The sequence below is a fragment of the Pollachius pollachius genome, assembly GCF_949987615.1.
Source record: "Pollachius pollachius genome assembly, chromosome: 3".
Taxonomy (NCBI): Eukaryota; Metazoa; Chordata; class Actinopteri; order Gadiformes; family Gadidae; genus Pollachius; species Pollachius pollachius.
The window spans coordinates 38,259,820-38,283,863 of NC_136936.1; the positions used below are offsets into that span (position 1 = coordinate 38,259,820).

The 24,044-nt window shown below is 46.0% G+C and overlaps 1 protein-coding gene across 1 annotated transcript in view; it reads right to left on the reverse strand.

Annotated features, from left to right (window-relative positions):
* mcf2lb (mcf.2 cell line derived transforming sequence-like b) overlaps window positions 1-23,119 on the reverse strand; it is a gene marked incomplete at its 5' end in the record, with an annotated part of 31,331 nt that extends 8,212 nt beyond the window's left edge. Inside the window, 14 exons of the mRNA XM_079733197.1 lie at window positions 41-108; window positions 530-689; window positions 1,329-1,520; window positions 2,035-2,226; window positions 2,620-2,739; window positions 2,838-2,952; window positions 3,439-3,563; window positions 3,852-4,001; window positions 4,249-4,365; window positions 5,072-5,191; window positions 9,995-10,085; window positions 13,882-13,996; window positions 15,530-15,613; window positions 22,582-23,119. Of these exons, the coding sequence (XP_079589323.1) occupies window positions 41-108; window positions 530-689; window positions 1,329-1,520; window positions 2,035-2,226; window positions 2,620-2,739; window positions 2,838-2,952; window positions 3,439-3,563; window positions 3,852-4,001; window positions 4,249-4,365; window positions 5,072-5,191; window positions 9,995-10,085; window positions 13,882-13,996; window positions 15,530-15,613; window positions 22,582-23,119 (2,187 nt within the window). The remainder of the gene's footprint in view (window positions 1-40; window positions 109-529; window positions 690-1,328; window positions 1,521-2,034; window positions 2,227-2,619; window positions 2,740-2,837; window positions 2,953-3,438; window positions 3,564-3,851; window positions 4,002-4,248; window positions 4,366-5,071; window positions 5,192-9,994; window positions 10,086-13,881; window positions 13,997-15,529; window positions 15,614-22,581) is intronic.
* Window positions 23,120-24,044: the final 925 nt, after the last annotated feature.

A 24,044-nucleotide genomic window follows, 5' to 3' on the forward strand; every position in this document is an offset into this window, starting at 1 on the left:
TGTGACACCATGCTTTATGCCCACTGAGTTTACCACATACCTTTTTACAACTGACGTCATTCCCAGAGTCTCCTTCTAGGAGGTTCTTCTCCTGTTGTGCTCTGTGTGCTGACATAGGGACGGAGAAAACAATCAAGCACATTGACGTGCACTTAAGACGTAGCAGGAAGAGCAGGGTAGGGTTAAGAGCAGCAGTCCAAGGTCAGGCTGGTCCACAGCCGAGCCATAGGGCAAGGTGGAGCTCAACCATGAGGCTGAAGCAGAATGGGTCATAGATCAACGGTTCCCCGCCAGAGTGACCGGGCACACTGACATTGCGAGGGAATGCTTGGCATGCCGGGACCTGATCCATTTTACAATATAATAATGAACCTGTCTGTCTCATTTTTGTGAGCGTGCATTTTTGTTGCATACTGTGCTTTGACATTTTTAATAATGCAATAATGTGGGCCTTTTTTCATTATTCATCCCTTAAAGCATTAACATGGGTGTGCCGTTTATTTCCGGTTGTTGTTTGTGAGGCACAGACCTGGTGAGTTGAGAGGGGACTTGATAATGGCCTCTGGCCTCGGGGCCACCGGCTGCACGGGTCTGGTCTGTTTGGCCGCTAGCTTCTTCAGGCTGATCCTCCTCTTCTCAAACATCTCCTGCATGGAAGTCTGCTTCTGGAGCACCTTCTCCACTTGGTCCTGGTCCGCGGGAGAGGACAGGGTTAGTAACGATTTGTGGAGGGCCGTTTGGTGGACGCTTTCAGAGCATACGTTGGAAGCATGGTTCATGTTAGAACCCCTCACCCTGGTGTGTGTGTGACCCTGCAGAACCAGCTCTATCAGGTTCAGTCACAATTGAGTCAAAATGAGATGATAAATAAAGTATCATACGATGCTACTTTATTTATCCCAGACAGGAAATGTGTGTGTCACAGCAGAGCGTACAGGACATAAGTAAAAATTAAAAAGATGAAAAATGTAAAGAAGAGTAATAACGTGTACATAAAATGTACACATTATGTGTACATAAAATGTACTCATATTGTATATAAACAATATGAGTAGTAGCAAGTTAGGTCATAATTGTATATAGGGCTGTACGATTATGACAAAAGATAATTTTGCTCAATATTGTGATTATTCATTAAGACTAACAGATTATCCATTCAAAAATAATCATTAAGAAATTGCTGAGTTGCAACGGTTTGTCATTTGAAAATCCATTTCATTTCGGTTTTTAAGGCCAGAGGGCAAAGGTCGTGATTGCAACTTCAACGCAGTGAATGTTGCAGCGCTGTTAGCATGCGTCGCATCAGGGACTCTACTGGGACTCTGTACCATGAACTCCTGGTTGAGCACGGCCTCGTACTGGGTGCAGACGGTGGCCCGGTCGGTCAGCAGGTTCTGGCCCGCGGCCTCCAGGTAGCGCTCCAGCTCCTGCAGCGCCGCCTCCGCCCCCTCGTGGGACTGGCAGCGGTCAACGGGCTGCGAGGCCAGCAGGTAGATGCCGTCGTCGCACCACTTGGCCGCCTGACGAGGGAAGGCAGGAGGGAAGGCAGGAGACGGGGGAAGGCAGGAGGGCTATTTAGAGGTGCCTTACGAATTAAGAGACATTGTGTCATTGCGTAGAAATCGGGTAGCTATCGGTCGGCTGTCCGTTAAGTGGAATACACTGTGAGAATATCTGTTTTGAGGTGACTGCATTTGCCTCTGTGTGAGACAGTTAAGATCAAATTTACACCGCGCCCAACTCCTTTCTGACCAATCAAAGCATCTCTTCCCTGATTGGTTTGGGATATCCATTTGGTCTGTCGATCAAAGTTGTATGCAGCCCTTCTCATTGGTGGAGAAACGTAGGGAGCGTCGACTTGGTATTGACTGTTTAGTTTCGAAATGTTCTCTCTCAATCTCAAATAATCAGAACTAAAGCAACTTTAAGGTGGAGATGGAGGAGTAGGAATGTGTATGTTTATTTGTGTGTGTGTGTGTGTGTGTGTGTGTGTGTGTGTGTGTGTGTGTGTGTGTGTGTGTGTGGCTCCCTCACCCTCTCCAGGCTGTGGTGGAGCTCCATGGCCTGGAGGAGGAAGTCCTTCTTTGCCCTCAGGGAGCTGCTCAGCTCGGAGCTCAGGGCTCGCAGCTCGCTGCAGCTGCTCTGGAGGGAGTCCTCCGCGTAGTGCGAGTTCTGGATCAGCGAGTCACCCTCCTGGGCCAGAGCCGCGGTTCGGTCCAGCAACTCCTGTTGAGGGAGAGGGGGAGGGTTAAGTAGTCCATTATGTAGGAGGCCCGAAGGCTAGGGAGGTCATTGGGGCAGGGTTGTATATCCTGGGAAACTAATAGACCCTGGGGTGTGTCCCTGTATCATGTAATGCCTAGCATAGAATATACATTTTACTGTCCCCATTGGGCGAAATTAGTCTTCTACTTTTAACCCAGGTCTTGTAGACGTGTGTGTACTTCTTTTAGTGATAGGCGAAACTGGAGCCCCAAGTGGAAGTCACATGAACACGGAGAGAACATACAAACACTATACAGCGGAGTTTGAACCCAGGACCTGTTTGCAGTGAGGCAGCGGTGCTGACCACTGCGCCAGCGTGCCACTATATTAAATGTAGTGGTCTGTATCACTCACACAGACTTTTCCCTCATAGTTTGTCAGGTCACGGAAGATGTGGTCGGCGTGCGCAGGGCTGATGCCCACTTCGGAGAACGTTCCCAGCTTCTCAGACACCTGGTCGATCTGGGCCATCACCTAAACAGACAACAACAACATCAGTAGTGTGAGGGTTGAATGAGAGTCTACAGAAGAGGTCTCACTGTCTACAGAGCGGTCCACGGCCTCAGACTAACCTCTTTGTAATCGTGCTCAAAGTGGCGCAGCTGAAGACATTGGGTCAGTTTTGTTTGGTGCCGCGCCCAAAACTGATCGAACGCCCGCTCGGTCTCGTCCAACTGTGATAGCAGCCTGACAAGAGCCGAGAGATGGAGAGAGATGAACACAACAACAAGGGAGGGATACAGAGGATGCTTGGGGGGAGAGGGAGAGAGGAACCAGAAGGCAGCAGTAATGGGGTACAAAACCGATGAGGCAAAAAAATTGGTCTAGTAACTTCAGTCTGACATGAACATGCGATTCCATTTCCATTCCATTTAACCGAGATGGTAGGACCCGGTTGAATGCCAATGAATGCCGATCAATAACTGTCACAAATGTACGAAATGTAAATCTTTAAAAATGAATTATTGGATATAAGGAGGCAACTGTGTGATATTCATTAGTATCAACATTAGAGTTTGGAGTAAATATTAACTAACATGTAAAAATGTATGAATAAATCGAGAAAAATATGAAATTCAAGCAATCTAAATATTGTTGGGTCACACTACAATTATGAAACAAAATTCGCACTCTGTGTGCATATTGGCTGCAGTGTTGGGCTTGCGAGCTGACCTCTGCACAGTAGCGAGGTTCTCTAGTTCGTCCTGGTTCATGTTGTGGTCCGGGTCTCGGACCACTGGCTCATTGATGCTCTCCAGCAGCCTGCTGCCCTGGGCCAGTGCCACCAGCATATCCCCCTGAGCGCGCACACACACACACACACACACACACACACACACACACACACACACACACACACACGTCAAAAACACCCTTTCTTGTGTGTGTGCGTTACGAACTAATTGGCAATGGTATGGAGCTCCTTGTGACATTAAAGTAACTTCTCACACATCTCAGTTGCTATATTGCACTCTGTCGAAATGACCCAGTTTCAACAGCCTATGCGAACACAGCCAAGTCTGTTGAAGGTACATGGGTGAGTGAGCGGCAGCGAGAGGGAGACAGAGAGGGCAGGGTATGGTCACCTTCATGTGGTCCTTCTTGCTGGTGTGGGTCCCCAGCAGGCTGGCAGTGGCCTGGATGTCGCCCGGGAGCTCCGTCTCAGCCAGCTCCGTGCCAAACACCTGCAGGCTCTGAGCCGTCTTCTTCACCATCAGCGCAAAGCCCTCGATGGCCTGATGCGGTGACGGCGACACACACACACACCGCACGCACACACACACAAACACACACACACACACACACACACACACACACACACACACACACACACAAAATGGCAAATGACATTAAATACACACGTATGGTGACGTACCATTGGCATGCTAGCTGGTTCTGATGTCCTGAATGTAAAATGTACTACCAGGCGGTTTTTTCAAATGACTTAAACAAGTTGGACATATGCAGAGAGGTTGGACTCACGGTGCGGTGAGAGATCCACTTCTCGTGGCAGTACTCCTGGGTTCCCCCCAGCTCCTGGGTCAGCTGACTGCGCTCTATGTAGGAGTGGAGCTCCGTCACAGAGCTCAGCATGATCACCTGCAGAGGAGCACGACACACGCAACATATAAACACACACATCCAATCCTTTCTGCTGCGGTTACTGCTACTACAAGTGCTTCTACTTCTCATGATACTATAACTACTGCTACAGTTATTACTACTGCTGCAGTTATAACTAGGGCTGCTCGATTATGGGAAAAATCCTAATCACGATTATTTCGGTCAATATTGAAATCACGATTATTCAAACAATTCTTTTTGAGCTTAAAAACATGTTGTATTTATTCAGCATGTCTCTCCGAATTCTTTTTTTGTAACTGAGAACTTTGAAATTTCGCCTTAAAAAAATACACAAAATGGTCAAAAAGAAAATGTTCCAATCTAAAATGATAAACACATATGTATCCAGCTGTTCTGCCCTTTCTATAAAACATTATGTGAATTTTGTGATCGTTTGACGCTAAAATCGAAATCGCGATCAAAATTCGATTAAACGCCCAGCCCTATTTATAACTACTGGAGGGGGTAAGATAGTATAGTGGGTAGGGGGTTCGACTCCCAGCCTAGAGGTTCTGGGTTTGATCCCCATCCCTGAGCAAGACACTCAACCCCTACCCGCTCCTTAATGGCAGGTATCTGAATTCACCGTGAGTTGCTTTGGGTAAAAGCATCTGCTAAATTACTAATAGTAAACATGAGTAGCAGAACTACTGCTGCTTCTGGGACGTAGCTCTCCACCTACCGGCACCTTCATCTTGAACTCATCCTTGTTGAACTTGAAGAGGATGTCGGAGAGCGTGCGCTGCAGCAGAGTGGTGGGCCTCAGAACCAGAACCAGCTGGAGGTTCCCTGGGAAGGAGCCCTGGGCAGGAGAGATGAAGGTCAGAGGAGGCACACTGCATCGCAAACACCAGCAGAGGCAGAGAATGTCCTAGGAGCGCTCTCTCTCTCTCTCTCTCTCTCATCCCCCATCACGACGTGTCCTTGGGCTGTGACATTCTCTTAATTCTGATCTGAGATGCGATTCTGTCAAGCAAATGAAAAATGATGACTGCATCAGCCGCCCTGCCCTCCCAAGACGCCTTTACAAGGAGCAGAATCACAACATCAGTCTTCATCGTGCACAGCTGGCACTTATACCACTTAGATGGGCCCCAGCCTTGAGGTTTGTTTTGTAGGATCGGCGGTTGAACACGCTATCAAATCAATTGACATGCGTCTCAAAACTACAAGACATGAAACCATTAAACCGGCCGCATGCTTTGATCTCAGCCTTAAACCTGCACAGTGTAACTTTTCTCTTCATCTATCATTTTATTCTGGTTCATTTTTGCCTGACCCCGCCCCCTTAGAAAACAGTTACTGCCATCTCAAAATGATATGGCTTTAACTGTAGCTACAACCCAAGCCACTAGAGGCTGCTAACAGGAAACCTTATATAGATTGACTTTGATATTGAACAGAACAACTGCAATGGATGGATGCATATAAGAATAATAAGTATAACAGTTTAAAGTATAAGACGTTGATGGCTAGGAATTTGCTAGGACGTAGGTCACAAGGGATACGCTATGCTGGAGCACTGCAGTTGTTGTTAATGCTGGCATAATTAGCTAATGACCTGTGCTGATTACATCCCTCCCCCCCACCTAGGCAGTTGAGGAATGCCGTCCTCGGCAGAAAAGACATGAGCACCTCATTAACGAGCAGGCCACCACTCGGGATATGGGGCTATTAAGGGAACTTAAGGGATCAATTCAACGTTTCCACTGCTGAACGGATGATAAAACTAAACCTTTCTGCACCACTGGTATTGGAGATAATAATGATATTTTATGAGGTCTATTGAACGCGGCGAAAACATCTAGCTGGTTTAATTGTAGGAAGTTACAAGTATCGAAATGAAAGCGAAGTTGAACTGAATGTTGTGGAATGTTTTTTTTGCTGACGGTTAACCACCACGGACGGATGTGGACGAGAGGGCCCGGGGCCCCAAGCCACTCAGCCGTGGATGTGTGGACCGCCGGTGGGCTTCAGCGGTCACGCTTCACCCAGGCTTTGTTCTTTGATAACAGGAGACACTGTGAACCGCTCTCAGACACAGTTCTTTTCTCGCTCTCTGTCTCTCTCTCTTTTTAACTCCCACACCCTTTTTTAACACACACACGCATGCAAACACACACACACACACACACCCAGAACTGTCTTTTTTATCATCATCACAAAGCCCTTGATGGATGAACAGAAGACGCACACACCCTCATACACACCACGTGCACGCACACACACACACACCCTCAGACGGACTGGAGGGGGAGTGGGCTGTATAATGTGCGGTGAGAGTATCTGGGGACTGCCTGACTGACGCTAACGCTACAGGCCTTTAATGAGGACCCTCCCCATCCGCTGTCTGTCAAAGAGATGCTACCACCACCAAACCGACCCACGGGGCCGTCCCCTTCTTACCTTAAAACTAGCCCTCGCAATCAGACTGAATCGGTTAATCTCTCACATCAGACGGCACAAGAGCCACAGCTTGCAGGGAACAATCGTCATTGCACATCAATCTGTTATTATTTACACACACGCACATAAGCATGCATTCACACTTGTTTACATATATACACAGACACACACACACAAGTATGGATTCACACTTGTAAAAGTGTGTGCACTGCGTATTGCTTTCCCTGACTATGGGCTGACCTCCTGAGTGGTCATCTATCATCCTATTGGCTGACCACAATGGTTTTCCGAGCCCAGATGGGTGCTGATGCTCAACACGTGCCGGCGTTCACTAGCCCCCAGTCATCGGTGTGGATGAAACCACCGGCAGGGCTCTGTGGGATTAATAAAGCTCCATTCAACTGAAAGAGGGGCACGGGGCCTCCCCTTGTCCCCTGGGGGTTCGGGGGTCACCTCTCCCTCTCCCCTCTTTGAAGCTTCAAACGGTTCTTCTTTTGTTCCTTTTCTCCACTATAGCTGTAGTGGATAATATCTGTGTTTTTGTGTATGTGTGTGTATGTTTTTTCTTGTTTTATATTAGTATTTTGATGGGTGTTTTTTTCATACACATATGTATGTATGTATGCACTGCTTTTACAATCGAACAATTTAGTGTTTCCAACATATCGCTTTGGTGTCTGCTTACCCACGCATGCACTTTGTAATGTAAACACTGGAGGGTTATCGTGCGCAGTCAGGATGCGTCTGCTGATCTACAGACAGTAAAACAGCAGATCCACTTCAGACCCCCTACACCTCACCAATATACCTCTTGACCAATGGTTTAAAACCATTGGTCACCATTGGCTCACCATTGGTGTAAAACGTAAACCAACCCATCCATACTGGCGGCTAGGGAAAACCATGGGAACTCTAGTTTATTGTTTATCTGTTTTTGTTGTGTTGTGAAATGAAGAAAAAAACAACACACTGGTAGGCACCACACTTACAACACGTTACCATGGTGTAGTCATCAAAACAGAGCAGACGTGCTGCTGAATGAAGAAACGCTGAGTGTGTGTGTGTGTGTGTGTGTGTGTGTGTGTGTGTGTGTGTGCGTGCGTGCGTGCGTGTGTGTGTGTGCGTGTAAATTGAATGTTTATGTGGCTTGAAGGATGCATAGCAATGTCTGCATAGCAATATCACAACCTTCTAATGGGGACAATATAATGAACTAATATTGTTTAGTGCCTTAGCGCAAAAGCGCAATATGCTGTGCAAACCTCTGGTGCGTTGAGGGGGAGACCCCGAGCTCACCCACCCACCCCCTTTTCAGCCCTCCCCCATTCAATCAGATAAGCCTGTTGGCACACAGCCAGCTGGGAGGGGGGTAAGCAAGAACAAGCAGGTGTATATTAGAGAGAGAGAGAGAAAGAGAAAGAGAGATGGGGGGGGGGGAGAGAGAGACAATGAGGGTAAGTCAATTACAGTGAATCTTCCTTGCCACCCATTTCTTTTTCAGAAACTCAAAGGAGATACAGAGGTGAATTGGAAGGGGGAAAGCGGGCTGATGATGGTGCATTTAAAGACGAACACCAACGCGTGAATCCCACTAAAAGGAGCATAGGAGATGGAGTGCGGATGGCGGTAGAGGAGGGAAGGAGGGAGATAGGGGTTTACCTCTACATACTTTGTGTGTGTGTGTGTGTGTGTGTGTGTGTGTGTGTGTGTGCTGCTTGAAGTGAGCCCCTGGCTTCCACAGCTGATTACTGAATGATGAGAGTATGAATTGCTCTGCTGCTCAAAGTAGGTTACTAGGCAAGACACAGCATTACACAACGACAGGAGGACAGGCACACCCCTTATGGCCAGCAATATTTACATCCTTAGATATGTATTGTACACACACACACACACACACACACACACACACACACACACACACACACACACACACACACACACACACACACACACACACACACACACACACACACACACTCCTTCTGTCTGTCTTTTTGTCTTTCCTTCCCTTAATGCATCAGAAGTAAACACACATTTTATCTTTCCTTTTTTCTGAGATGCTAAGCCCTACTCTATCTCTTAGTGTCTCTCCATCTTGCTGCATCATTCTCTATCTGTTTCTTACTAACTCTCTCTCCCCTTCTCTCACGCCATTTTTTTCTCTTGTACGCACCCATGTTTTGCAAGTAGCCATCTTTTTTCAATTCCTTGTCGTCGTGGTGACAACATGTTAACAATGATGATAATGACGATGAAGTCATGAATCAAGCAATCACATCCAAGGCGTCTCCTTGTCACATTCATGGGGCCTTGCACACAATGCACGAGCCATGCCAGAGCAAAGCACAGTCCCCTCCCCTGTATTCCTGGCAGCCACTGCTTTATTTCTCCCCCCCGGGTGATGGAAACACATGGCGGGCTTGGGTGGAAGGGAGGTGTACATGAATGGGTGGGGGGTGTAGGGAGGGGGCCGGTCACACCATTAATACTAACAAGCCCTTCTGCTGCTCGCAGAATCCATCCAACCTCTTTCAGCACTTGAAAGATGTTTCTCTGTCACCCACCACAACATAAACAGAGAGAAACGTAAAGAAAGACCCCAAATCCCAAACAATGGGGTTGGAATTTATGTACAGCTCCTACACCATCAAGTCAACTCACTGGTCCTTCCTACGTTGTAATTAAGGTGTTTTTTCAACCAGTTTTGTGAATGGGGTTTCATTGAATCGAGCATAATCTATTTTTTTGTTTATCAAATGGTAACACTGTCAAATAAGGTCACACAGAGTCATTGCCTTTTCTGTACACAGGACGATCATACTTACTGTCGTGCATCGTCAACGCACAAAGGCCCAGAGTGAGCCAGGAATGTCCTTCAATCCACATAATTAAAACTTGTCTCAAAGACAATAGCATTTAAACGGTGTGCTCTGCCTTTGTATGTGTATTCTGTGTTTGTTTGTTTGTTTGCTGCAATCTGCTAGCATAAACGTGTACGGCATGAGGTCGACGCAGGTTATTTATAAATGTGCTCTGTCAACACATTTGATTTGAATGATTGATTTGACATCCTGCATATAGGCTGCGTACACATAAACCATAAAGCCTGCAGTCCATACAAGGACCGGGGGGGGGGGGGGGGGGGGGGACAAACAAACATGTCCAGCAACATAAAACACCACAAGATGAAACTCACTGCGATCCGAAGCAGGGTCCCCTTGACGGCCGCCCATCGGTCCTGCCGGCGGTCGATGACCAGAACGAAGCCCACCCCTGTGGCCGAGAGACTGGAAGAGAGAGGGGCAGGTTTACACTGGGGCACAGAGTCCGGCATCAACACCTGCCACCAGGTGTAGATGGAAGATCCATTTTATTGAAGATAATTCAGGGTTACATATAAAAAGTATTGCATGGTCGGCAGTTTTTTTTACAGGTCATATAAAAAAATGAAATGTCGGTCCCTGCTTGGGCAACCAAAAGAGCAAAATACAGAATGCGACATGAAAAAAAAAACAGTACATGCATGAGCCGTTTCTGTGCAAATGTAAAGGTCAACCAAATGGTTACACATTAAACCGGACATGCCCACCTTTAGTCTAGTGGTACACGTTAATTAGGTACTCATTACAAATGCTGTGGTGTAAAACTGACACAATTAAGATGGGGCTTGTCTGCTCCTAGACAAGCCTCCTTGACAAGCAGAGACCAGCCCCCCACCGCATACACACACACACACACCAGCGCCCCCACAACCACCAACCCATCCCACTCCCCCCCCTTCCCGGTGACAAACAGCAGGTTGGAGGTCTGGGGGGGTGTTAGTCAATACTGTCCCACATGTCGTTCCTCTTCTCCCTCCTCTATGGACCCACTCCTCATACATTAAAACATGATGGCTCCCCGCGGACACGCCGCCATACACCAGCGTCTCACCTCAGCGGCGCAACAACACAGAAAAGCCTCCGCGCAGAAAAGACGCAGATCGTAATCCTTGACGTCTGTGTGTTCCCTCAGATGAGCCGAGGGGCGACGCGGTTATTCCAAGCAGGAGGTGCACTCATAGCAGGGGGGCACCAGGCAAAAACGCCAGAGGGGAAAAAATACGTGGAAGGAGAACGGTCCGGTGGTTGAGACAACAATGGAGAAAAAGGGGAAAAATGATAAACACAGGCAGCCCGGATGAAATCTCAGCGTGTTGTACCCCGCTGACGAGAGGGAGCCTAGCGCCTTGAACCAGCTCCCCTCCTCTGCTGCACTGTAGGCAGCAGCAAGCCAATGAGGCGCCAGAAGGTGCTATGCCACCAGCCAGACACTGGCTATAGCTGCTGGGGGGGAGGGGGGGTTTTGCAGCCCTGTTGGCCAATCAGCACATCTTGTAGACCGGGAGGGAGGCGGGAAGAGGGAGGAGACAGGCACAAAAAAAAGGGGAATAAAAAGGAAAACGGCAGTGGCTCTGAGGAAGATGGCTCTTCTTTATGAGGAGGACTGCGTTTCTTTTGGACGCACCGCCCCGCTCACTGTCTCTAATGTCAACAGTACCACTGGTTTCATTTCACTGCACACCATTCTACGTTTCTGTTCGTTCCCTCCCTTCCCTGTCATCGTTGTCCCTCCCCTGGTCTCGCCGTCCAGTCGCATGCATTCAGAGGAAATGCACTGCAGGGCTTTGGGTGTGTGTTGTGTTGGACACAGAGGAGGGAGGAGAGGATGAAGGGGACAAGAGCCAATCTCCCTAATACACCCACTAAAATAAGGAGGGGTGGGGGTGGGCTGGGGGGTGGTCTCATGACAACAAACGAGTCTGAGGTTGAGTGTAAGACCTCCATATGTCCATCTGAGTTAACCACTGCTGATGCCCACATGACAAAGACGTGCATCCCACGTGCCTGCTGCTGAATAATGGATGAGCTGACGTGAGCATGCCATGTTTTTAGAGTGGGAAAAGGCTCCACTGTAAATGTATTCAAAACAAATAATTGAATAATCATACCAAACCCACCCGAATATATCAGATATTGTCCCACGAGGACCCACGAAGACACAAAGACCCTGTGACAGTGGGAGTTTCTAGGTCTGGTTCTCATTAGCGTGGATCACTTTTATCATGGGTGAATGGCTAAATAAGGAGGTACATGTCTAATAACATCCATTTTAATATTCATTGGATATTCCCCTCGGTTGGTTTTGGGAGGAGCGGCCGCTTGGAGGGTCGTCTAAATAATTGGATTTCTGGGCGTACAGTGTGGATGCCCTGCTGGCTGTGGGCAGGGATTTGCCTAATGGCAAAGTAGGGATGAAGGATATTTGCTGCATGAATGCATATGCAGAAGTACTGGTGGCGTGACACACAAGTACACATACATGCACGCAAACACACACACGCACGTACACACACACTCACACACAAACCCCTCCTCTGCTAACATGATGCTGCTCAGGATAAAAAAAATCAATTAAAAAGCCACCAGTAAATTCAATCATAGGCACAATACCATGTTAATATGGGGTTGTGTCCATGGATGTCATCTATTCTTATCAAGTCCCAGTATTTTCTTTATTTTCTTCACGTTTGCCTGTGCTTTGAGCCTGAAGGTCATATCACACAGATGTTGGAAATTGTGCCAGGGTTGGGGCTCCCTCAGGTATCAGTGAGCATCTGTTGGTGAGTGGCCCCCAGCTGGGCCAACAAAGGGTCAGACACCTGCTGGGAGGGTCACCTTCCGTATGAGCCGGTCAGCCTCACAGCCACCCCACTGCTGTGGGCCCACAACGGGACTTCAGCGGGAGGGGACGTTTTCGCTGTAGCCTCATCAAGGGGGGGATCATAACCCATTATTAAGGGCTTGGGGGGTGATTATTGCAAGGTTGTTCTACTGTGGAAAGCTGTTTTCTGCTTGGATGCACGGAATATCTCCTTCCTCTGTTGGAATTAAAACGGCGCACCATTTAGCTTTTCATTCATTTCTTCTTTCCCAGCGGACAGTAGAAACATGAAACAGGAAAACTAAAATATTTTCAACGTGATCCCAAATGGGGGATTCTCTTCAATAAGGAAATTTGACTTGCATGTGTATAAATAGAAACATTTAAACCTATGAACAAAGAGGACACTGAGCTAACCCATTCAACGCAAAGATGCTCTCTCTCTCCCTTCCTCTCCTATCCTTCTTACTTCCTAAAGCACACACTCACACACACGCACATTCAAATAAGCAGTGAGCAGCAGAACCGTCTGCATGCATTATTGAGGCCGAAACAGTCCGAAACGCAGCGCTTTCTATTTTTGAACAGTGTTTGCAGCTGCAGACACGGTACGGAAACAAGGGGCCGGAGGGGAGGGGGAGTAGCTGGCTGGCTCAGTAACAAAAACATGAAGTGGATGGAGGAGGTAGGAACTAAGGTGTGAGGGCGATTGGGAAGTGTGTGCATTGTGTGTGTCCTTTCCCTTCCTCCAACGCCTGGTCTAGTCTGTCTGCAGAGGCCGTCTGCAGGAGTATGATAACAGTCAGGGGGGGAGGACTGTTAATTAAAAAAGTCCTCTCCGGAGTCCCTGCCCCCCCTCCTCTTGTCGCCCAGCACTCTCTCTGGTGTCCGTAGGGTGGGGGAGGGGGGGTCTCTATGTAATGAATTGATAGTTCAATCTCTCCGTTTGAACTGTGTGAACCTAAATGTATGGGCTCAGCGATACCAAAGCACTGTATGATAGTACTGCCACCTATTGGCCAGCCCCTCACACTGTCACTGCAGTACCGCAAATACGCATTTGATTAAAATGTGCTTAGTCAATAGTAAGTCGGTTCTTTGGAAATACTCTCAACCCTGCAACTGTCTGTGTGTGTGTGCGTGCGTGCGTGCGTGCGTGCGTGCGTGCGTGCGTGCGTGTGTGTGTGTGTGCAGAATAAATACCGTGGGACTTGAAAGCAGCTGGTATTGAAATTATTATAGAATGTTTTGCTGATGAAGCAAGTTTGTGTGTGTGTGTGTGTGTGTGTGTGTGTGTGTGTGTGTGTGTGTGTGTGTGTGTGTGTGTGTGTGTGTGTGTGTGTGTGTGTGTGTGTGTGTGTGTCTTGTGGATGATCTTACCTGGGTACACTGGTCAAGTAGGTAAGCACATTGTGAAACTCTGTTTCCAAGATCTCTCCGAAAGCAGGGAATTCTGGGAACACGATGATGGGGCTGCCATTTTGTCCTCTGCCCCCTTTGAATTGGATGTTGGAAAGGAAGGAGAATTATAAGGTTTACATATCAAAATAAAAGTGGTTTAGAAAATGTATGATGGTGATGATACAAAAAATTTGAGTGCTATCGCCCTGTAAAACCTTGTACTAATATTCCAAAGGTTGCTAATCTCTGGATTTAGAGATTACATTCCGTGTTATAAAAGATATTTTTTAGCCATTTTCCTCTCTCTACTCTTTATTAACAGGACACAGTCATTACAAGTGACACCCAAACTGCTATTTACACAGTACATCACATGGGGGCACTGGTGTTTTTAGTACCAGCTCTATAAAAATAGGAGAGAGAGAGAGGGAGAGAGAGAGAGAGAGAGAGAGAGAGAGAGAGAGAGAGAGAGAGAGAGAGAGAATGTCTGCAGTGGTGGTTTAAACATTAAAGAGAGCTGACCCATCAAACCCTGCAATATTTCCTCGCTTGATAGCTTTTCCCTTTCCTCTTGCTTTTTATAACTTACATACAATGTGTACACACACAAACACACACACAGTCTCGATCCTCAGAGATCGAGCAGCTGCTCCGTCAGCCCATGCGATTGGAATATCAATCCGCATTTCTTTTTCTTCCCTCTCATCGCTATAGCAACAGCAAGTGCACGGTCATGGTTTGATCATCTGCTTAGAGCTCTCTCTGCAGACTTGTCTGGGATTAACGTGCTTTCATTGCTTCTCCATACATATTTGTTTCAGTTTGCTGACATTTTGAGCATTAAACTGAGTATGAAAATATTGAGTGAAAGTGAAACACAGGCATGAAAGGCTTGCCATGGAAATATTTCCAGTTTAATTTAGATATAGAATTGTTTGTCCTTAATCACCATCGGGTTAAATGGGTTAATGCTATAAATATATGCTTTGTATCCTGGTAGGACATATATCCTTCGTCTTATCCTTGCTATCTTTGTTGTTTACAGGGAATGGGTTAACCTAGCAATTGTAAGTGCTTGGCACTTGTTTCTATAAATATCTTTACAGAGACAGCGATATAGTGTTTCTCTTTCTTCTGAGAAATTGACTCATTGTAAGTCGCTTTGGATAAAAGTGTCTGGGAATTCCCTAAAGGTATATGTAAATCTAATTCTACACATAGTGGGCAATTAAATGCTTCATTCTTTTAAGAAGAAAAATTATTATTCACTGCCAGTAAAGTGAGATAAACTGGTAGAACAGTAGATGAACAGTAGATTTTCAAGCAGGTAGATCAAAAACGGAGAAGCAACTGTATTCTCTAGACATACACCACAAATAGGCCTACGGGGATGAACAGGATGCACTCCATTTTAGATGGAAATGGGACAATGGAAGATTTGAATGCCAAACTATAACTTAACACACACACACACACATACACACACACACACACACACACACACACACACACACACACACACAAAAACAGAGAATAATCAAACAGTCAGACAAGAAAGACAAGCAGAGAGGAGAAAGGCTTACAGGGCAGATAACAAGACAAAGGCGGACAGGACAGGAAGTGTCACCTGAAAGGAAGGCAAACTGCTTCCTGAGGTCAGGGGTGATGTCAGCAGCACCGAGAGGGCTGCACTCCTGCTGCATGATCTCATCTGGAACAGAGCAATAGAAACACACGTTAACATTTCCACTGGATGTTCAAGGACATTTGTGTCGTTAGACATCCTAGACGTACTGGTTCCTTTACTCAAATCAATATCACAGTGATCTTTCCCTTTCTCCCTTGGATACTCCTGGTTGATACTGTGTTGCTTGTATACCGATGGCCCATAGTGTTGTACCAGTGTTCAATACCACTGGTCCAGAGGGAACCAGTTGCTTGGTTACCACCAGCCCATAGGTTTTAACACTGTTACTTGGTTACCACCGGTCCATAGTGTTTTAACATTGTTGCTTGGATACCATAGTATTTTAACAGTGTTGCTTGGATACCACTGGTCCATAGTATTTTAACAGTGTTGCTTGGATACCACTGGTACATAGTATTTTAACAGTGTTGCTTGGATACCAATGGACCAAAGTGTTTTAACTCATTTATTGTATCATAATTAGCTGTTGCTAAATACCTTTGCACCATATAGTTTTTAATGGTGTTGCTTTGATACCACTGCCCATAGTGTTGAATGCCCCCTTTGCCCCTGCCAGCACGTAGCAACCGCATACACTGGCATTTGGGACGTTGGCTGTTGCGGGCTACATAAACCCTGGCAACCAGGCCCAGCGATTTTCCATACCCCACTCTGTGTTAAACAGATTAAAATAATCGGAGGTCCCATCCCCGAGGCGAGTAAGGAATGAAAAGTAGAGATGAGCCGGTACAGAAGAAGGGAGTGTTATTTGTTTGCATATGGTTTATGCTACTCAACAGAATTATTTGTCTAATGGATCTGTTGTAATATACTTACAGCCTCAAACATTAGAATAGACAATAATTATACTGATGCACGCGACAAATCCTTGCATTACAAACCAATCAGCTTAGAATTCATACTTATGTTCCCTCAGTCTTCTGATCAAGATTAAGAGGCGTTTCACCACAGAGTGCGACGGCAATACATTGTTTCAGGGTATTTAAATTTATATGGAGGGCAATATAAAACCAATTTAACATGATACAGCACAACGACGGGCCAAAGTCCACAACTGGGGAAGCAAACACCAGAGCAGCATAAACAGATCGATGCAGCACTTCTGTAGACATAGTGGGGTTGTGTAGTAGCTATCAAATTACCCTCTGCCTCATACATCGTTCATAATGTCTGCCACACAGCCACATATTGCACTCCATGCTGGAAGAGGGATCCCCATAACTGTTCCTTCTCAAGGTTTCAACATTTTTCTCCCCACACCATGACGTGAAGTCAAAGTCCATTGTATTTGTAAAGCCCTTAGTAATCACATTTATAGTCTCAAAGGGACTGCCACTCCCCTAACCTTAGCCATCCCTCTAAAGACCAAGGACAACTCAAGGAAGAAACCTAGGTAAGAAACACATAGGGAGAGATCCCTTCTTCCAGGGATGGTTAGGAGTGCAATGGATGCCCTAACAGAAAGACAACAAAATCGCCTTGAATCAGACCCAGGATGAAGCCACACACAGAACAGCATTACATCGTAAGATCTCTGATGTATGAAGCTTTGTGTATATTTTTGAGTCCTCAAACCCTTGTACTACACTTCAGCTCTATGATATCGTCTATGACGTATTTTCAAGATATACTTTTGTGTTACACTAATATTATAATACGGATAGGCCTACATTAAGGAATTACTTACATATTAGGGCCACTTCTCGGTCCTAAAGACAGTGTACGACCTTAAGCAGTGACTACTTCTTACTATTTTCAGGTTTCAGTTTGCTTGGTTCGGTCCAAGGTCGGCATCTCTTGAGCTAGAGAGCTGTGAGTGACACAGTGGCGTGTGAAAGCAGAAAAAAGCTGAGTCACAGCCACTCGCATCAACAAACTGCAGTGTCATTTCTCACTGGCGTTAGACAAATAAGGCAATGGCTGGTAATTCAGGACATGGGCACCATTGCTGCGGATCAACTAATACCACCTTAATGTCAAACGGCGATGTATTGTGGGTTCCTGGTCTGGCGGAAAATGTGGACATTTCAGAGCTTTGTGAGTGTGTTAACACTGAGTCAACACACACATATGGCGGATGCTAGTCTGGAACCTAAACAGCTGCGTCAATTCAGACAGTTCAGAGTCTGTCTAACTCATAAGAGTCCCTTTCCACTGGATCCATACTCTAAAGCAGGGGTCAGCAACCTTTTCAACATGCAGTGCCAGTTTGAAATTTTTTCGTTATGAGTGTGCCTTAAGCAACAATATATTAAATATTAAGCTTAATTATGACACAGCGACCAAAAACATTTCCAGAAGACCTGGAGTTGTATAATATTTTCTTTGTTGATATATTTGCAACATGGGATTACAAATTATTATTACATATGTCCTATCTTAAAACACCACTTTCAGAAACTCATTCAAAAACATATTTGCAATGTGAGAAACGTAAAAAACGAGAATATATGAGAATGTTGGAACCATCCACATCATATCTTTAAGACATGTACAGCTTTGCAAAAATCATGTGAAGGTGATGCATACAGGCCACTTGCAACAATGTTTAAAATATTTTCTTCTCTATTACTCACAACATAGGTTTAGGCTACATACTATTAATTGATCCCATTTCAGAACACAGCTTTCAGTAACTCACTTAAACATATTTGCACTGGGAGAAAATGCCCAAAACAGAATAAAGTGCAGAAAAAGACGGTAGTAATGATTATGCTGCCGCATTGTGCGGTGACATTTTTTGACAATAAAAAAAAAAAAAAAAAAAAAAATTTCCTCAAGTGTGCCAATGATTATGCTGCCACGTGCCAGTGGTGGCACACGTGCCAAGGGTTGCCAACCCCTGCTCTAAAGCCTGGGTCCATAGACTTTAAGAAAAGGTGTTAATCTACAAACAACAAAACCTTAATCAAGCTGTACACTACAATCATGTCTGCAAATTGTGAAAATAATATATCTCATAATACTGTCAAACTGAAATGTAACAATGAATGAAATACAGATTGAAACATGAAATATTCCATGTTCTCAGAAGAGTTTTACCCATAGTCTAGCAGGTACCTGTACGGCGCAGGGACTCCAGGCCTTGTGTAGTAGGCTTTGTATTCTGAGTAAATTCACACGAGTCAAGTCTGTCAGGGTTGGCTTCATTCCCGTCAGCACCAGCCCCCGGCCACCCTTCCTCCGGTATCCTTACGGTGAATCTCTACCAATACTTCTTCTCATCCAAATCATCTATCTCATCAGGCTAAGTATTGGAGTCATTTGAGTGCGCTGAGCGTTCCATCTGGAGAAGGGAACCTTTTCCCGGGTTGGTTTCACCTGTTCAGCCCTCCTCTCCTCTTTGCAGTTCAAACAAACCTCAAGGCCTCTTTGTTTGACAAGCTTATCAGATGACAGCCCCAGGGCACTTAAACTACTAAAAGTTTAGTAGTTCTCTCTCTCTCTCTCTCTTGTTCCTGGTCTGCTTTTGTTTGGTTTATGTTTTATTCGAGTAGGCTAGTCTAAATATGTTTGAAAATATTCAGGTACTGAATAATTAATAAGTTCATCATATTCATTCAAAGCAAAACAATTGTCAAAGTAAATGAATCATAATACCATTGTCGTTTTCATCACCACACAACAACCCACCCACACACTTAATAAAAGCCTGCTCACAAGTCTTTAAAAAGTCTTGCAATCAGGTAGTGCAATCACACACTCAACAACGTGCTCTTTTGTCAGGTGCTCATACTGTTTGTTTGCTTATAAATTTGAACTTGTAGGGAGAAAACCCAAGGCCGCAAAGTTGTGGTTGCTCCATTAATATTGCCCTTGACAAGGAAGCGTTTTGAGTTTACTTTGGATTCTGTTTACAAATGACAAAAGTTCAACAGCCTGACTTGTGTTGACATTGTTTGGTCTGCTTGACAAAGTCCTGTGTAAACGTCAACCGACACGCCAAATGAAAAATGCAACGAAGTAGCAACTTTCCCCACTGAACAGGAACAAATCTTCAGAATTCAGGTGTGACCAAACTGCCAAACTACCATTTGAGCTTCTGCCTCTACTTATGTTCTGGCCCTCCATCCAATAAGTTAGAAAACACTGGGCCCTAGGCTAAAATGAGTGCTATGTCATCATCACTAATAATTGAAAACACATGCCTGTGCTAAGTTTATAACACCCAGACACAGACACACATATGTTTCTGCTAGCAGCAGCAGGTGGTGGAAATCCTAGCGTGACAGCAGGAGACCTCTGAACGCATGGCATGGATTAACCTAATCCACCCTGACCACTCGCGCACACACACACACACGCCCACGGACACACGGCTGCACCAACCAACCTTGATACCGAGGTGCGATGGCAATGCCAATCAACCCTGAAATCAACAGATCACCACCAGTCAGGACCACGCAGCTCACTCCACTTCTTTGTTTCGTATTACTTCAACCTCAACCTTAAACAACGCTATTACTCCATCAGGAACTTTATCCACATGGCACAAGGTCCCAGTGGGTTTAAGTCAAGTACTAGAAAAAAGAACAGGCGCAGTCTAAAACACTCCTCTGAATGCTACAGTATAACTACTGCAACGCAATATGATGTATGTGCAATTGTTTCAACCTGAAAATCAAAAACACATAGAGTTGACAGTATGAAGAATAGCACAGCTAGGGTTTGTTTTCTGTAAAGCTCTGGTATATGATACTCAACAGTGGCCAGCAACAGCTGCACCTACCACACAGTGATTAGAAACAGAAAACTGACCGATCACTCCTGTTATTTGAGACTCAGTTTCTCTCTTATATTGTATCATTGTTTTCAAACATGAAGAAAGACCCCCCAAAATAGAAAAGGATCATGGGCATTTGTTGGGGTCAAACCGTCAACCCCCCTTCAACAGAAGGAAAGCGTGTAGAACTCACGCTGGATAAATGGACGTGTCTGTCGCTGTTGTTAAGGCTGTGTCAGTAAAGGCCGACTGTTTCCTTCAGCTGGACTCAATGGTCCAAACCTCTCGGTCGCTCGTGCAGCGCTCCCAGGCTCTCACACGCTCTCCATTAGGCCTCAAGTCTTCTCACACACACACACACACACACACACACACACACGTACACACACACAGAGGAACACTTAACGGTTCCCACTGCCCCGCCCAGCCTCAAACAGCCTCACCTTATCCCCCAGCTACTCCCACACATATCACATCCAAACCCGCCAACCGCCAAACCCCCACTCCCCCAATCACTCATCCCCACCTCCTGCTTCAGCTTCTGAGGTTACATGAACTGGGAATTACCCAGAGGGAAGCCCTTGTTACAATGCTGAACAACAAGTTGCCCACTTTCAATGGCATCATTCGTTTCAACGTTTCCCACTCTCTACTCATCTATACTTAGAACTGCGCCGCACTTGTTCTGTTGTTTTCCCCCTCCTCTGCCCAGTTTCACACAGTGTTATACTTTTACATTTCTGCCCCCGGGCTCTGGCCCTCCGACTAGGAGTGGACTAAAGTGTCGCTTGTCGTCTGCGAAACAAAAAGACAGACAGCGAAACTCGACTTCCTTCACCCAGTTTCTCAGTTTCCTGGATGCCAAGTATCACTGTTGTCACTATTATCTACTGTGTGTATGTGTGTGAGAGTGTGCGAGTGGGTGAATAAAATAAAAAAATATTTAGCAGAGGACTGATTTGGAATTTCGTACACAAGAAACACAAGAAAAACCACGCTTGTAATAATATGCTGAGGTAAACATGTACCACCTGGTTGATCGTGCACTAATTGGCTTTAAAGAGCTTCACAGGAATTAGCGGCCACCTACGCAAACATTTGTAGGTAAGGAGTCAAACGTTAGTTGGTCACTCACCCACACACACACACACACACACACACATACACACACACACGCAGACCGATGCTTCTAGTGACACAGATTAGGAGCAAAATCTCGCTTTGGCGCGGGATGTTGCATTCGACCCCCAAAATAACCGGCTGACACTAAATTACAGATGGAGACAGAATGAAACAGTGACCTCGGGGCCTATGTTTGTGTGTGTGTGTGTATGTGTGTGTGTGTGTGTGTGTGTGTGTGTGTGTGTGTGTGTGTGTGTGTGTGTGTGTGTGTGTGTGTGTGTCCCACAGCCAGAGGAAGAGTACGGAGGATGATGCAGAGTGCTGGGCCGTGGGTGGTCAACCCTTTACATAAATATCAGATGAGAAGACAGGGGGTGGCAGGGCTTCAGATGAGGTTCAAAGAGGGCAATGTGCAGTAACCAGTTTAAGGTCAGATGTGAGGATGGTAATAAGTCTCCCATGAAGGTCCTTTGGCAAGGAAATCCTTTAAAGGAGAAACATGGAGGGAAATAAGGAGATGAACCATAATTTAAAAAAACCGATGGGGGGAGATTAGGTAAATTACTGAGGATGGGCTCTGTGAATAACAGAATAAGGATGGATTAAAGGTAAGGAGGGAGTGGGAGGTGGTTTAATTCAATAGAAATCCCACTCACCAATTCCGTCCTGCTCATTTCATAGACCCCACACAGCAACGTTAAATACTTCACAGGCAAGGTTGATATCTTCAACCTTGTATAATCATATATCCAAAACAAATACAATATTTTGCCAAATCTTTTTTGGCATCAGGTTTGAGCCTCTATGCAGTTAAATATCTGGCCTTTCAACTACACTGATAGGGATAGATTCAGTAGGTTCCAGAAGCAGTATGTTAATACTGTCCTTCAGATTAGCAGCAGAAAAGCAAGACTGGATGTGTCCTGCAGTAGGCATGGAGCCAAATGGGTAAAGATAACAATAATCAGTTGCCAATGAATAACATGGCGCAGGTGTGACATCATACGGATTAAGGTCGGTGTGTGCACGTGAGGTGATATAATGATGTACACACATAGAGACATGACCAAAACAGAATGTCTTCAACGCTAAACTAACTCATGTTAGATGGATATGAGACACTTACGGTTCAGCCAATGGCAGCAGCGGGAAAACCTGTAGTATCTTTCGACCTCATCCAGAGAGATTCGCACATAGCCTTTGCTTTTCTCGATGGGACTCAAGCACACCTCCAGCGCTCTCTCTGTTGTCTCCCCTTGCCTCACTACTGCGCCCTCCTTCGTCCCCGTCCTCTCACCTTCCTCTTCCTCTGCCTGGCCTCCCCCCCAAAGTTTTTGCTCTATCTGTTCCTCGCCGAGCGTTTGCGGCGGTTTCCTGCGTGGCCCCGCTGGAAGGGTCATTGCCCTTCTGCCCAGCCGTGGGTCGGACTCTACGTTTGCTTCTGAACTCCTCTCCACTTCGTCCCTCATGTACAACCTAAAGCCCAGCTCAGAGCCCCTCTGATCCAAGGCCACTACCTCCTCCACCTCCTCCTCCTCCTCCTCAGTCGACTCACCTGAAGAACCTCTCATCTCCTCCCCTCCCATCCCGCTCACTACCCTACTTCCACTGCCTTCCAAAGCCCTGTCTGTTCCGCTGCTCGTCTCCGTGAAGATCTGATCCATGCAGTTCCTGAACTATCTCCGAGGCATTCTGCCTCGATCTTTCACCTCATCTGCCCATTAACACACACACCCACAACACACACAGGATCTAACCCCCAGTCGGTCTCTAAGGCTATGTGTCTGACTGCAGGTGCGCTATAGCCTGTAGCAACTCTAGGACTGAGGGCTTCCTCTTACAACTCCGTGTTACCTTCCCCAATAAACAAAAGCTTGTGGACCAAGACCACACCCACTGTTCCTGTCAGGCCAAATACCCTTTCCCCTCTCGGGAGAGCGATCACCTGAACCCTCCCAAGTCAATAGGACATCCTCCCACTTTTGACTCTCTAATCTCTCGAAGCCTATCTAGCTCTTTGAGTGCCCGGTGTGTCATTGACAGTAAGAGCTTTGCATGTTGCCTTCTATTCTGTTTTTGTAACTGCCTCACTTAACTTGAGCGTCCAGCTGATTCGGTCGTCATTTTCGGGATGTATTTGTGCACTGCGCAGCTTCAGGTATTATATTTTCTGTGTTTTTTGATTCAGTAGCTCGGTAGGCGTGCGAACAACGCAGTCCATTCTACCCGCGCTCATTTACCTAAGTCAACGGAGGCTTGAGTCCAAATTGGCCTTATCTCAGCTGATCTGGTGGCTCTGAACAAAGAACCCATTCTGTCTTTTCGCGCTCTGAATCACCATTTGACCATTCATGGACTGCATCAATTCAAAGCTGCTGTTCTTGTTTACACCACTCAAAGACTCCATTCTTAGGAATCCTCTTAAAATGACCTAATTCTGATTTGGCCTATGAGATGGACACTGTTCTTTTGTGAGTTAATTTCAATTGATAAAAACCAATAAAAGCCGATAAAAGACATTTAGTGTATTCCGTTGTGCGACTGTTGTGTCCAATAGTTGCCAACTAGGCAAGACAAGTGTGTGGTAGT